The 15,352-nt window shown below is 52.1% G+C and overlaps 1 protein-coding gene across 1 annotated transcript in view; it reads left to right on the top strand.

Moving 5' to 3' along the window:
* Positions 1-6,462: 6,462 nt before the first annotated feature.
* The window catches only part of TCOF1 (treacle ribosome biogenesis factor 1), a gene marked incomplete at its 5' end in the record, with an annotated part of 33,385 nt that continues 24,495 nt past the window's right edge, over positions 6,463-15,352 (top strand). The window contains 2 exons of the mRNA XM_075068184.1: positions 6,463-6,581; positions 13,050-13,177. Coding sequence (XP_074924285.1) covers positions 6,463-6,581; positions 13,050-13,177 — 247 coding nt within the window. The remainder of the gene's footprint in view (positions 6,582-13,049; positions 13,178-15,352) is intronic.

Here is a 15,352-nt window from a genome sequence, read left to right on the forward strand (position 1 = left end):
CCTGATCTCATGATATAATACGTTGATTTCAATGAAGGTCCTACAGAAGGTCTAACTTCGATTGGCTCGTTCTCCGCATTGCCCGGGAAGGAGCAGAAATGACACCCCTGGAGACCGTATGCCAGCGTCCCAGCCAGCTCGCGGCTGTGGACAACACTCGGGCTGAGCCTCCCTGGCAAGAGTCCATTGTCACCCTTCCACGTAGACCACCGTCGCGGTCCAAGAAGGTCATTGCCCAGACAAACTTCTTTCCCATCTCTCTCCCAAAGCATGTCCCTGCGGCTCCTGGGAGTTATGACCAGCACACTTGCTTCGGAACAATCGAGGCATGGTGTGGCAATGTCTAATATCAACAGCAGAGGGCGCGCACGTTTGGCACATATGTTCCCTGGGTCTGACTTCGGTTCTGCCGCCCAGAACAGACACGGGGTCAGGGTTCTCGGCCCCCGACAGGGTCCCCCTTCCCTGGAGATAGGTGCCCTGGAGCTCACCTTGGTATCTGCTGTCTGAGCACCCCTCCATCGACATGGAATATAAAATCTCCACGCCCATCCTGTGCCAAACCACTGTTTTCAGTCCTATAACTGCCAGTGCCAAGGCACCAGAGGGGCGAAGGGCTAGTAGTGTCAGGGCTGCAGGGCTGTGGTAACTCCAGAATTTCATCCCTGCTTGTTTGGAGCACGGGCCACCCACTCCAGAGCTGGCCTCCCTGGGGCCCAAAGGGAACCCGGCATTCTTTCTCATGAGCTGCTGCGGGCACAGTCACCGGTTACAACTGTTTGTTTAGATTGCGGGTGTTTCTGGTTTTTGTGTTTGTGCTGCTATGAAGGAGCCCTTGAGGGTTAAAAAAGAAGATGCAGTTGTGAGGGATCCACTCGGTTTCCCTTTAGAAATACCAGAGCATCACATCTCGGTTTTGAGACAGTTGGGTGGTGTAGTGTTGGAATCTATACCAAAGACCCACCTTTGTCCCAGTGGTCCGCCGTGGTCATGGCTTGGAGTTTAACCAGGAGTTTCACGGCGCGGGTAGCAATAGCAGGCGGCAATCGGACTGGGGATGGTATGCCGTGCCGCTCACAGGGTTGCGAACATGCAGCCCCCCCACCCATTTGAATTGCTCATGACGCTAAGCAATTCCCTTTCAATGTCTCCTCCAAGTCTCCGGCTCATTTGGTTGATGTCCACACAAGTGGGTCGCCATTCCATGCCCCTGGATCCACAAGGGACAGTCAACAGCCCAGCGTTAGATCTCCTGGTTAAGCTGTTGGCGAGGAATAGCTGGCTCCTAGTCTCAGAACCTGCAAGCCCTTCTTCAAGACCCAAACAAGGGTCCAACTGCCCACCTACTTTTCAGCCCCGTCTTTAGATCGCTGAGTTTCGTTGGTGGGTGCGTGTTAACGCAGAGGGTAGCTGAGTCCCAGACGCGAATACACAAAGAGACTTTTCCATTGAGCTGCGCGAGTAAGGCCTGGCTCCGTGGAAGCACAAGCACCATCATCCTGGGGCGTGCATTGTGGCGCCGGGGTCTGCCGCCCAGCCGCAACTCTTCTGAGTGGTCCCAGTGTTTACTCATGTGCCTGCACCCTCTGGCACTGAGGGGCGTTAAACTCAACTGCCCCTAGTCTGGCTGAGGCGGGGTGACTGCCAGATCCGGAGCAAAGGGCTAACAGCGGGGCAGGCCAGGGCGGCGGGCTTTTTAGGGGAACATGGTTCGAAGAGTGCTGCTTCGGCATGGTCGCCCATGGGGACTACTAGGCTCCCAGCTGAACACCTGCAGTCACGGGTTGTCCTGTGGCTAGGGCGCGGGACCTCCTACACTGTCCTATGAGTCTCAAGACCTGCGCGACTGTCCGCTGTAGCTGGGCTTTTCTTGTCGTTGTTCTGCAGGCGGTAGTACCCTGCCCGGGACTAGCACAGCCTGTGTCCAGCTGGTTGTGCGGCTAAGGGGTCGGGTTGGGCTGGGGGCACTGCCCTGGTGGCACCGACCCCAGGGTTTGGAGCTGACCGGCGCCTGCCAAGGCGCCCCGCCCCCATGGGGTCTCTGGGATAGTCAAGTGCAGGGTTTAAATACTGCTCCCCCTGGGGAAGTGCAGCTGCGGACAACCGGGAGGCACCACATTCCCGCGCCCCGGTGTGACGTGATGGGACCGGATCTGCAATATGGCGTAGCCGACTCCCCCTGGTTGCAAGGAACCTGTGTCAGGGCTGGGAGAATAGCGCTACCGTGCAAGCACAGAGGGAAGGACGCTTGGGCGGTTACAGGGCTGGGCCTTCCCCCATCTCTTGCTCAGCACTCCCAGGCCCATAGCCCCAGGAGCAGCTGCGCAGCCTGGCTCTGATAGCATGTTGCAGAGCTTTCTGCGAGTCGCGCCTTGGGCCTGCCGCGCCCCGCCGTTATATTGCTAACAGCTGCATTCTGGGAGCTGGTGAAATCCCCTCACTCCCCAGCACAGCCCACTGCACTCAGGCCTAAGTGATATTATGGCAGCCCCCAGAGATGCTCACATCTTCCAATATAGTGCTTGAGAACAGAGGCCTCCCCGCCGACTACGCCACCGCGCAGTTGCTAATTAACCCAGTCTGATCTAAGCAGCAGTGAAGGCCCAGCTCAGCACGGTGCCTCCGCGTCCCCCGCTGGGCCAGCGTTCATCTTCTCACAGCCCTTTCGCTGCGGCCTTCGCCGAGTGTCTCAGGTCACCTGGGATCTGCCAGCCCCATGGGGTAGAACTATCTTATTAATGACTTCATTTTTTAACCCTTTGTTGCTGGTGAAGAGAATAGCTCCCAGCAACACATTTATCCAGATCTAACTCCTTCGGCTTGCAGATGAAGAAACTGGCAGGGCACCACCGGTGGCCCTCAAATATCCTCCTTAGTGGCTTCTGTGTGTGTAGAGATATGTGTGCTGGGGAAACTGATAGCACCACTGACTAAGGGAAGGCCCCAGCCACTAAGTCACAGAGCTGGCTCGTTAACGTGAAAAGTGGGAGTAGCCCAGATGCACGGCAAATAAGAACCCAAGGGAGTCTGGGTTCCACAGTCACCAGTCTTCTGGCCTCTAGCTGCTGCTGTCCTAGCAGTAGCCATGTGTAGTAGCCTGAACAGTCACGCAGAGGGAAAGAGCGAAAGCGCACGAAGCCACTCGGGTTGCTGCAGCCCAGAGGCTGTCTGGCAATTCCAATTACACCTGTGTCCTCAGCTCCCAGAGCACTTGCCAGCCTGTCGGCCTGCGAGCTATAAGGAGGATCTCCTGAGCTGCCTCCAGTTAGTAGGATCTTCTTGTCCTCTCTGTGGGGCCGTCTCGGCCACACTGCAGGCATTCCCGCTATGCGGGATGTGTCCAGCCCAAGAGCCCAGCCTACGAAGAGACTGGGTGACTATTAGCAGCTGCTGAAACTACAATTCCATGAGGCACCTCGCAGCAAATTTCGGCTGTGTCAAAACATCTGTCACTTCCTTGCTGAAACTATTTGGTCACTCAAAAATTATCTATGTCCAGCCCCACAAGGTAGTCGCGCCACGCAAATGCAAAAGTAAATTCACGGCAGACAGACTTTCTGGCAGCAGGTGCAGGCATGGGGGCGGTAGGTTACGCGGTAGGCGGCCTCGGGGTGCCTCGGCTGCTTGTGGCCAGTCGCCGAATGGGGGTTAAGAGAAGCAGAGTTTGTGATTATGTCAAACCGAACTAATGGCCTTTTGAACCCCGTTAGCAGGCGGTTTGTCATCTGTACGGGTGGCATCCAGAACCACCAGCCCGGCCTGAAGCTGCCAGGTTGTGCACGTAGCCCCCAGGGGTCTGCAGTGGCGGTACTGGTCCAACTTGGCCTGATGTCCTGCTGTGTTCTGCATTCACTTCCCGCGTTCTGGGCGCATCTGGCACTGGCCACTGTCGCAGACAGGTACACTGGGGCTCGCGATGGCATCCTTTCCGTAACGGGTCGAAGTCTGGCTCTCATTGATCTATGTGGTCGTTTCAACCAAACCCTTTCGAGTGCAATGGCACATTATATTCCCTTTAGTTCCGCAAGGTAAAAAAATTGTAGTTTCGTCCATTGTGTTTTCTAAGATGATCTTTTAATTTGTCAGTTTCTTCCTTTGATGATGTCCTGTGGTGGGAAAGGTCAGGCTATGGACCTTGAGGAAAAGTTAAAACAGCTGGGCAAGTCTCAGCGTTAGGGAAGGACTGACTGAAGGGGGCCTCGCAAGGGCTGTTCTAAAGAGGCCATGTTTGATCGTCATTTTCTTTTCCCTACGTTTACCCTCCAAGGCGGGAGAAGCTGTAAAGCAGTAATGGGTTTAATCTAACCCAGGGCGCGCAGTCTGGGATCGGCTCTTCACAGGGAAAGTTGTGGATCTCTTGGCGCTGGGAGTCTGTTTTCGGTACCAGCTGACAACACCTGTCAGGGTTTACATGGTCTAGGTCACTTGGTTCCTGCCTCACCCCTAGCCCGATTCCTGATGACCACAATTGCTATCTCAACGAGAACAGTTTGGCGCCATGGAGAAGAAGCCTGGCTCGTGGTCTTGCTCACTGCCAGTTCCAGCTGCCAGAAAGCAGAAGAGGAAAGGCTCCCCAGCAGCCGGGGTTCCCTGCTTAGTTGACCTTAGAGGACCCAGCGGGTTTACATCGAGGCCACCGGCTGCCCAAGCCACGGTGTTTCAGACTTAGAGACCAGGAAATGGTACATGGTTGTCATTTAAGCACCTGGTGAATGCTCGCGCGGTGCCACAAGTGGCTGTTTGATAGCAGCATGGCAGCGGCGGCACGTGGTTCCCGGTGCCAGGAGGGAGCTCTGCTGGTTCTCTCACCAGCACTGCTGCTCCCGCGGGGCTACGCCAAGGCAGCGCGGTTGGGCCCACCAAACAGAGGCGTGCAGCTGTCAGCGTCTCGCGGGCCATGGGGTAACCCCGCAGGCAGGCCCCGACGTCGCGTGGTTGTTGGATAGTAAAGGCCAGGGCGCCTGCGGCTACGCCCTCGCCGTTAGCACGCGGCCAGGATCGGTGAGCGCCCAGTTACGGACGCACCCCCACGCGGTGGGGGCTCCGGGGGTGTGACCGGCTCCCTCACGCAGCGCCGAGTGGGCGGGAGGTGTGGAACTCCGCTTATGCACCCCACGGGGGCCCAGGCCCAGCTCCCCGTCCCCCCTATGCCCGCGGACAGGTGACCCCGCAGCACCCCCACGCCTGGAGCCAGGGCCCAGCCCCTCGCCCCCTCTGAGCCCGGCGGGCAGGTGTACCCGCAGCACCCCCACGCGGGGCCGGGCTCGGCCACCCCTGAGCCCGCGGGCAGGTGACCCCGCATGCACCCCAGCTGGGCCAAGGCCCGGGTCCCCCCTGGAGCGCGGCTGTGGGCGGGTGACCCGCTAGACACTCCTCCACGCGTGGCCGCGCGGGCCGTGCGCCCTCCATGAGGCCATCGGCGGTGGGCGGTGACTTCCGCAGCCTCGCCTTAGGTCACTCGCGGGCCATGGCAGCCAGGGCTCCGCGTCCGGCACGTCGCCCCAGGCCGCTGTGTCACCGGGGTGGCGCTCTCCCACACGTGCTAAGCACGCGCGCCCACGCGAGGGCCAGCCCAGCCCCCGCCCCCTACCCGCGCGCAGGTTGACCCGCCTGGCACCCCCTTACGCGGGCCGGGCCAGCGCCACGGGCCCCACTTGACGCCAACACAGGGGCAGGTGACCTCGCATAGCACCCGACTGCGGTGCCTAGGCGCGGTCACCTCCTTTGAGCCGCGGCGCAGTGTGGTTGGCCCAGCATATTCTGCCCACCGGTGCACCCCGCCACGCGCGCCTGTGGCCCTGGCAGATCGGGCCGGGCGGCCCCCGGTGCGGTGAAGACAAAACCCTGCGGGCAGGCTGCTGCTGACTACCCGCCCCCCAAGCCTCCACCCCACGCGGGCCAGGCCCTGCCCCCTGAGCCTTTTATCCGCAGCGGGCTCCCTAGAGCCTCGGGGTGACCCCGCTCTCAGCTAAACGTGGAAGCGTCCCACCGCTAGGGCTCGGTGCCCCTGGCCGGGGGGCCACGGCTTCCCTGAGCCCTATCCGGACGTGGGGGGTGACTCCGCCATGGCACCCCCACCCTCGCGTGCGGGCAGAGGCCCCAGGCCCGGCCCCCTAAGCCCGCCGCGGGCATGAAGTGAGTACGCCGGCCCTCGCCGACGCACTCCCCCAACGCTTGTACATCAGGCCAGGCCCAGCCCCCGGCCCCCCTGATGCCGCGGGCAGTGACCCCGCGTGACTCCGCAGCACCCCCACGCGGGGCCAGGCCCAGCCCCCGCCCCCCTAAGCCCGCGGGCGGGTGACCCCGCAGCACCCCCACGCGGGGCCAGGCCCGGCCCCCTTGAGCCTGCGGGCAGGTGACACCCCGCAGCACTAGCACATGAGGCTAGTCTGGAGGGGCCTGGGTGAGACATATCGGTTTGTGTCTGTCATGCCCCATGGACTCATCTTTTGGACTCCATAATCTGTGTACTTTCGTGGGGTAAATACAGTGCCCATTCTTTCCTTTATTCTCCTCTTCCTACAGAAGCAGTTTCCTCCGCAGTTGACCTCTCTTGAAGACATCTTCACCCACTGGCAAAAGTAAGTCTGTCTGAGAGGCAATGGGTATGAAGTGGAAGGCAGGTCATTTTTCACTCTCCTTATAGAAATAACCTGGTTTGATTACATTGGTATGTCCAATTAATTGGAATGGGGCAATTGGGAAATATTACCACTAGTGTCAAGATGATCATTCACCTAGGAGGAAAGTGTCTGCTCAGCTGAGAAACCAAACAGCACCCCTATTTGGGCTGAAATTTCTCAGCCCAGTGGGCAGGCCTGACCTTTTTTACATTAGAAAGCTGGGTGCTATTCTCACTGGTGACTTTTTTGAGGTATACAGGGAGGGGGAATATGTTTCACCAGTTAAGATGTTTTCCTAGTGATTTTTCTTTTCCCCCTTTCCTGTGGACTAACCCCATTGACTTCATTAGGATTTCATTAGGGACCAGTTGTGTGAGTAACTTACTTGTGGGCATGTTTGCAGCGTTGGGGCCTTCATGTTAATAAAGAATGAAATGTATTCAGTAACCGCAGGTTCTCCATGTGCTGTTTGCTGTATTTTAACCCATGGAAGGGTGATGCTACACAGGATGAAATCTAGCTTATGACAGCGGTCAAAGGGATCAGAAAAATCCGTTAGCTAGGCTGCAGTCCTACAAGAGTCAGCCTGCACTGAGTCATTTGCAGGAGAAATGCCCTAGTAGAGAGAGTTATTAAAGGTTGAACCAAATTGTACTAATAACCCCTGAGAATAGTTTATAGGTTTCATTGTATCTAAAGCATCATACAGTGAAATACAATGTATCCTGACATCCTTGGCCCACTCCTCACTCTTGCCGTGTATCTCTTTGATCTCCCTTCTTTCATGTTTATGGGCCTATGTGATCATTAGAAACTCTACAACTTGATTCAAGAAACCTAACTGATGCAACAGTGTGGCTGAGATTTTATTCTCTGTGCCATGACCTTAATGTCTTGATATGTAATGGTGCAATGCAAATTATTCTAGATACTCCTACAACCACCACTATATTACATAAATTTATTTCAGATTTTAAAAAATGCACATGTAATGTTACCCTATAATACCACTCCCACTTATGCAACCCCAAACACACACATTGTTTGTCACCTTTCTTTGCTGTTATGTCTAGACTATAGTCTAAACAAGTAAGGGCAGGCATCTATCATTGTGTTGATCTATCCGATACCATGCTCACCAAAAGCATCATAACACCTTTGAGGGGGGAGGGATAGCTCAGTGGTTTGAGCATTGGCCTGCTAAACCCAGGGTTGTGAGTTCAATCCTTGTGGGGGCCATCTAGGGAACTGGGGTAAAAATCTGTCTGGGGATTGGTCCTGCTTTGAGCAGGGGGTTGGACTAGATGACCTCCTGAGCTCCCTTCCAACCTTGAGATTTTATAGAGAAGTTGTTATTCTTGGGACAACTTTATCTCTCTTGATTTTTGGCCTTGAAGATGATGCTCCTCCCCTTCTTGACCCATCTTAATAGCCTCTAAGCACACTCCTTTTCATCCATCGCTCTGCAACCATTACACGTCTGGCTAAGAAGAATGAGATGGGACTTTCTTTGGAGCCTTTTAATATGCTCCTTAATCAACCAGAGAGGCTTCATTTAAGTGGTAAAAAATATTCTCCCCCTGGGACTGAATTAGCACCTTGTAGTATTAGAATGCAGAGTAGTCCAATCATTCAATTAGATAGAAATGCCAGGTAAGCCTGTGCCTGGCAGTGAAAGTTAACAGAGGGACTGTCAGGCAGAATGACGTCTAAATAAAACTCTTTGGGTGGTACCTTAGGATCACTGTATAATAAGGATGCTGAGCATTCATAGCATGGTACATCCTCAAAGTCCTATACAATCAACTGATTCTCACAACATTTTTCAGTATTATCAATTGTCACTGAAATTGCAAGAAATTAGATTTTCAGTGGCCTTCTGAGCAGCTTACCCTATATTTTTAATAAGATGATCAGGCTAACCAGGGCCGGCTTTAGCAAGTGCGGAGCTTGATTTGTACTCACTCAGCGGGGCTCCAGATCTTTGGCGGCACTTAAGGGCCCGCCACCAAAATGCCGCTGAAGACCCACCGGAGTGCTGCCGAGTAAGTAAAAATTAAAAAGATGCCGGCACGGGGCCCTCTTAGGCGCCAGTGCGGAGCCCGATTCCAGGGAATCGGGCGAATCGGCCTAAAGCCAGCCCTGAGGCTAACTGTTGGCTTTTATGTATAATAGAATACGGTGTGCCAGTAAAGCTATCCTGGCAAACCCTCCTAGTGAAGACACAGCTTATACTGGCAAAACCACCTTTTGTTGCTGGCATCGCTTACGCCAGATTGGTGAGCAACGTAAACTAGACCAGCAAACACATTTTTATGCTGGTATAAATGAGTCTGTGCTAGAAGTTTTGCCTGCATAAAAAAATCACAGCAGTGTCGCACCCCTACCCAACCTTGCTATGCTATCAGTAGTTTAGAATGTAGCACTGTCTTCATTTAAAAAAGTAAGTCTTTAAAGTTCCTGGGCTCAATACAGGGGTAACTGGGTGAAATGTAATAGCCTGGGCTATCCAGGAGGTCAGACTAGATGATCTAATAGTCTCTTCTAGTCTTACATAGATGGGTTATGAAGGGAATTGATACATAGAATGGTTATATAGGATTAGATTGGAAGAGAAGACCCAATCTGTTACACATTTTGCCTTGTGCAGGGTAGCAGTAGCTGTGTCTGTCCAGGATATTCAAGAGACTAGGTGAGTGAGGTGATATCTTTTATTGGACTGACTTCTGCTGCTGAGAGAGAGACAAGCTTTCAAACCACACAGAGCTCTTCTTCTGGTCTGGTAAAGGTACTCTCGCCAACAGAACTTGGTGCAGTAAAAGATTTTGCATTGGACAGTAGCTTAAACAGAGATTATGGGCCTGATGCAGAGATTATTGGGTGAGGTTCTTTGGCCTGTGTTATGCAGGAGGTCCCATTAGATAATCAGAATGGTCCCTTCCTGCCTGAAAAATCGGAGGGCTTGTCTACACTTGAAATGCTGTAGCTGTGGTATCTACAGCGACGGGCAGGGTTCTGGAACTCAAAAAAGAGTCCTACAAAAAATGGAAACTAGGTCAAATTACAAAGGATGAAAATAAACAAATAACACAAGGATGTAGGGACAAAATTAGAAAGGCCAGGACACGAAATGAGACTAAACTAGCTAGAGACATAAAGGGTAACAAGAAAACATTCTACAATTACACTGGAAGCAAGAGGAAGACCCGGCTAGGCCAATTAATCAATGAGGGAGGGGAAGCAATAACAGAAAATGTGGAAATGGCAGAGGTGCTTAATGACTTCTTTGTTTTGGTTTTCTCCAAGAAGGTTGTTGGTGGTTGGTCGTCTAACGTAATGATTGCCAGTGAAAATGAGGTAGGATCAGAGGCTAAAATAGGAAAGAACAAGTTAAACATTACTTAGACAAGGTAGATGTCTTCAAGTCACAGGACCTGATGAAATGCATCCTAGAATACTCAAGGAGCTGACTGAGGAGATATCTGAGCCATTAGTGATTATCTTTGAAAAGTCATGGAAGATGGGAGTGATTCCAGAGGACTGGAAAATGGCAAATGTAGTGCCCATGTATAAAAAGGGGAATAAGAACAACCTGGGGAATTACAGACTACTCAGCTTAACTTCTGTACCTGGAAAGCTAATGGAGCAAATAATTAAGCAATCAATTTCCAAACACCTATAAGATAAGTAACAGCATGGATTTGTCAAGAACAAATCGTGTCAAACCAACTTGATAGCTTTCTTTGGCAGGGTAACAAATGTTGTGGATGGGGGAAAGCGGTAGATGTGGTATAACTTGACTTTAGTAAAGCTTTTGATTTTTGTCTCATGTTACCTTCTCATTTTTAAAAAAAAACAACAACTAGGGAAATACAACCTAGATGAAGCTACTATAAGGTGTAAGCAAAACTGGTTCGAAAACCATTTCCAGAGAGTAGTTATCCGTGGTTCACAGTCAAGCTGGAAGGGCATAATGAGTGGAGTCCCGCAGGGATCAGTTCTGGGTCCGGTTCTATTCAATATCTTCATCAATGATTTAGAAATGACATAGAGAGTATGCTTTGCAGACCAATACCAAGTGGGAGAGGTTGCAAGTGCTTTGGAAGATAAGATTAAAATTCAAAATATCTGGAGAAATGTCTGAAGTAAATGGGATGAAATTCAATGAGGACAGATCCAACTACTCCACTTAGGAGAACAATCAGTTGCCACACATACAAAATGGGAAATGACTGCATAGGAAGAGCACTGTGGAAGGGATCTGGGGTCACTGTGGATGCAAGCTAAATACGATCAACGGTGTAACACTTTGCCTACAACACTCCTGCTAATACATCCCGGTATGATTGCTGCTTTTTTTTTTTTTTTTTTTGCAAGACAGGAAGTAATATTCTTCCATTTTACTCTGTCTGCTTGAATAAGCCTCGCTGAATATTGTGTCCAGTTCTGGCACCACATTCAGGAAAGATGTGGACAGACTGGAGAAGATCTAGAGACAACACGCAGCAAAAATGATTCAAGGTCTAGAAACATGAGCTTATGAGGGTAAGACTGAAAAATTGGGTTTGTTTAGTCTGGAGAAGAAGAGACTGAGAAGGGGACATTGTAACAGTTTTAAAGTACATAAAAGTTTGTTACAAGGAGGAGGGAGAAAATTGTTCTTCTTAACCTCTGAGGATAGGCAAGAAGCAATGGGCTTAAATTGCAGCAAGGGCGGTTTAGGTTGACATGAGGAAAACTTCCCTAACTGTCAGGTATGGTTAAGCAAGGAATATGCTAAGGAGGCTGTGGAATCTCCACCACTGGAGACTTTTATAGCGCATGGCTGACAGTCACCTGATCCAGGATATTGCTATATCAGTGGTTCTCAACCTATTTACTATTGTGTCTGCGTTGAGTACACCATGTGCCAGACAGCCACTGGCCTGCACTGCCAGTGTGCCCCTTCCCCTCAGGGCAGGCCTGTGTCACACTGACTCCCTTTGGCCCAGCGCTCCCCTGTCCAGTGCCCACCACCACCACCCGCGAGGACTCAGAGCGGGCCAGGAGCAGCACCCTGGCACAGGGCCAGCAGTCGGGACCGTGTCGGGCCAGGAGTGAGGGACTGCCATAAAACCTCGTGGTGCTACAGCACCCCCGATGTCCCTAGTTCCTGCATCTATGCTGCCCAGCACCCCTCCCAAACTTCTCCACTGCCCGCACTCCCTACCCCTCACTGCCCAGATCCCCCCCCTCCTTTTCCCTCTCACACACCCTCAGTACTCACTTATTCTGTACTCAGCCCTGCTGGGAGATGACTGTGTCCGCCAGGCAATCACAGGAGTGGGGCCTGCCCAGGCCAGCCTCCTTCAGGACCCACTTGCCCGCCAGGCCCCCTGCATTTGGACTGCTGAGCTCTTCCCTGCCACAGGGCCTGCTTCGCCTCCCCTGCTGCAGGAGTGCTCCAGCCGGGCTCCGTGGGGCCGCGTTCCCCTCAACCAGCCCGTCCCGTGCCGGCCAGAGTGACAAACTGAATCATTTTTTTTTTTTTTTTTTTTAACATACAGCTGGGCCACAGCTGTGTGTTAATTGGGCCAAGGCTTGAGAACTGCTGGATGATACTTAGTCCTGCCATGAACACAGGGGTCTGGACTAGAAGAGACCTCAGGAGGTCATCCAGTCCTGTGAGTCCATGATTTTCACCCATAAATCCCGTTCATGTTGTAATTTTGTGTCCCTTAGGTGTGACCATCCAAGTTTGAATGGGTGTGTAGCCTCTAGATCATGGGTCAGTTTTGCATCACAATCCATTAGCCTCCATATATCCAGTTGGAGCTTGTCCAGTAGGACCAAGCCATGTAAAACAAGTCTAGCCATTGCTGCAGTTGTAACATGAGGCTGACACCAGACATTGAATAGAGCACTGGACTGGGGCTCAGGAGTTCGAGGTTTTATTCCTGGCTCTGCCATTGGCCTGCTGGGTGACCTTGGGCAAGCAGCTTGCCTGCTCTGTGCCTCAGTTTCCCCATTGGCAAAATAGGGGTAATGATACTGATCTCCTCCATAAAGCACCTTGAGATCTGCTGAGGAAAAGTGCTAGATAAGAGTTTATTATTAATCATTTGACTGTCAGCAAAAACAGCATTTTTCCAAATACTTGAGGCTAAATTTCCTGACTCTGGCTACCAGCCCTTGTCCTATACCAAAGGAATTCATTTCTAGCCATTTCTCCTCTTCACATTCCTGTAAAGTGTCACATCCAGGGTTTGGCTAAGAAGGATTATGGGGAATTCTCTTTGGATCACCATAAGTCATTCCCAAGTCATCCTCCTGAGGTAACTGCAGAGCAGTGACAGGTCCTATTCTGACCCTTGAGGAATGAGGCTGGATGAATTGATAAGTGTTTCTGCTATTTAATGCTGTTTCCCTTTTTAACACCACCTACAGAACTCCCTCAAACACCAAGAAACGAAAGGCAAGCAACTCTGGGGGAGGCAGTCCAGCAAAGAAGATCAGGGTGCCTGATCCCAAGAGCAGCTCTGAAAGTTCGGAAGAGGAGACGAAAGCCGTGACAGGTAAGAGCCTTTCACTGCCAAGAACAGCCTATGTGGAGCGGACCACAGAGAGGGCTAGCAGGCAACGGGTGCGGCTGATGTGCCGATAGCTTAATAATATGTGGCTCACTGCTGTTATAGTGGAGCTTGTTACTGTGTGGCCTAGTGGTTAGAGCCACAGATGAGGACTCAGGAGACCTAGGTTCTATTCCTAGCTCTTCCACTGGCCTGCTGGGCATGAGTGGAGCCCCCTTCTCAGGAGGCTGACCCCCTGTTCCACCCATGACTGGAGCCCTAAGACCCCCTGCCCCCTCACTCCCGGCAGCTAGAGCCACAAGCCCCCTGCCCAGAGAGCCCCCCTCCTCTCCAGCCACAGGAGCCCTGGGCCAGCTAAAGCCCCAAGGCCCACCTGGAGGAGCCCTGGGATGGCTGAAGCCATGCAGTGCCTCCCCTCCCCAGACCCAACCTGCGCAGGAACCTGCATGGGGCATAATAAAGCAAAAACTTCGCTGTCAACCTCCACAACAAGGCAGAGCCTCCCCTGGCCTATTATACCTGCCGCCCATGCTGCTGAGTGACCCCAAGCAAGTCATTTTTGCCTCTGTGCCTGAGTTTCCCTACCTGTGCGGTTGAATGCAGCTGCTGGGAGGAGCGGTGGTTTCCCATTCAAGCCCCTTTCACCGGTAAGGAGTTGGGGCAGACTGACAGAGAACTCAGGATTGGCTGCATGCACAAGCAGCAGACTCTTAGGAGGACTTGCCATATGTCAGCCCAGGGGGGGAATGTGGTGTGTGTTTAAAGCTTACCCGTGTGATTTCAGCTAGGGGGTCTTAGTCTTCCCTTGGGATTCAGGGCCTCTCTCCTCCATACTCACGGGGTTTGCTTATCTCTGGTGGAGGAGGTGAGCTCTTCCACTGCTTCTCCTGCAGGCTGTTCCTCTAGCCCAGTGTTTAAAGGTGGGATGTTAGATCGCTTTACCAAGCTCACTCTAATTACTGCCTTCTAAAACTAGCCAACAAAAATCCATTGAACTCTAGCATGTGCTAAACTCACTGAGGTAAATCTTATGGGAGAGCCCTTCGAGCTCAGCCTGCTGAGTGGGTTAAATTGTGTCTGCACTGATGTTCAGTGGTGTTTCAGTCAAGTAAAGCTAATTTGATGTGGGTGAGGGGAGAGCAGATTTTTCCTAGTCCACACAAGGCCTCTCTGATAATACCATCATTACGTCTCGATATCCGTAGATTAATACACAGCAATTCCTGCTGTGCCTATAATGTGATTCCACCTCTGCTCTATTGCTGCCACACACATCTGGGGATTTCTCTCAACTCATAGAAAAGAGGGGTGAGAGGTAGGGGAAGAGACCATAAGAACGGCCCTACTGGGTCAGACCAAGGGTCCATCTAGCCCAGTATCCTGTCTTCTGGCAGTGGCCAATGCCAGGTGCCTCAGAGGGAATGAACAGAACAGGGAATCATCAAGTGATCCATCCCCTGTTGCTCATTCCAAGCTCCTGGCAAACAAAGGATAGCCTAATTTTGGCAATTAATTGATCTTGACTATTAGCAATAAATATGCTCAATGGCCTGTGATGGGACACTAGAGAGGGTGGGATCTGAGTTACTACAGAGAATTCTTTCCTGGGTATCTGGCTGGTGAGTCTTGCTCACATGCTCAGGGTTTAGGTGATTGCCATATTTGGGGTCAAGAAGGAATTTTCCTCCAGGGCAGATTGGCAGAGGCCCTTGGGGATTTTTGCCTTCCGCTACAGCGTGGGGCACAGGTCACTTGCTGGAGGATTCTCTGCACCTTGAAGTCTTTTAACCACAAGTTGAGAATTCAGTAGCTCAGACATAGGTCAGGGGTTTGTTCCAGGGGTGGGTGGGTGAGATTGTGTGGCCTGCATTGTGCAGGAGGTCAGAATGGAGGATCATAGTGGTCCCTTCTGACCTTAAAGTCTATGAGTCTGAGAGGCTAGGGACACCATGCCTGCCCATCCTGGCTAATAGCTATTGATGGACCTATCCTATATGAATTTATCTAGTTCTTTTTTGAACTCTCTTATGGTCTTGGCTTTCACAACATTCTCTGGCAAGGAGTTCCGCAGGTTGACTGTGCATTGTGTGAAGAAATACTTCCTTTTATTTGTTTTAAACCTGCTGCCTGCTAATTTCATTTGGTGATCCCTAGTTCTTG

This window comes from Chelonoidis abingdonii, chromosome 7 (assembly GCF_003597395.2).
Source record: "Chelonoidis abingdonii isolate Lonesome George chromosome 7, CheloAbing_2.0, whole genome shotgun sequence".
In the NCBI taxonomy this organism is placed as follows: domain Eukaryota; kingdom Metazoa; phylum Chordata; order Testudines; family Testudinidae; genus Chelonoidis; species Chelonoidis abingdonii.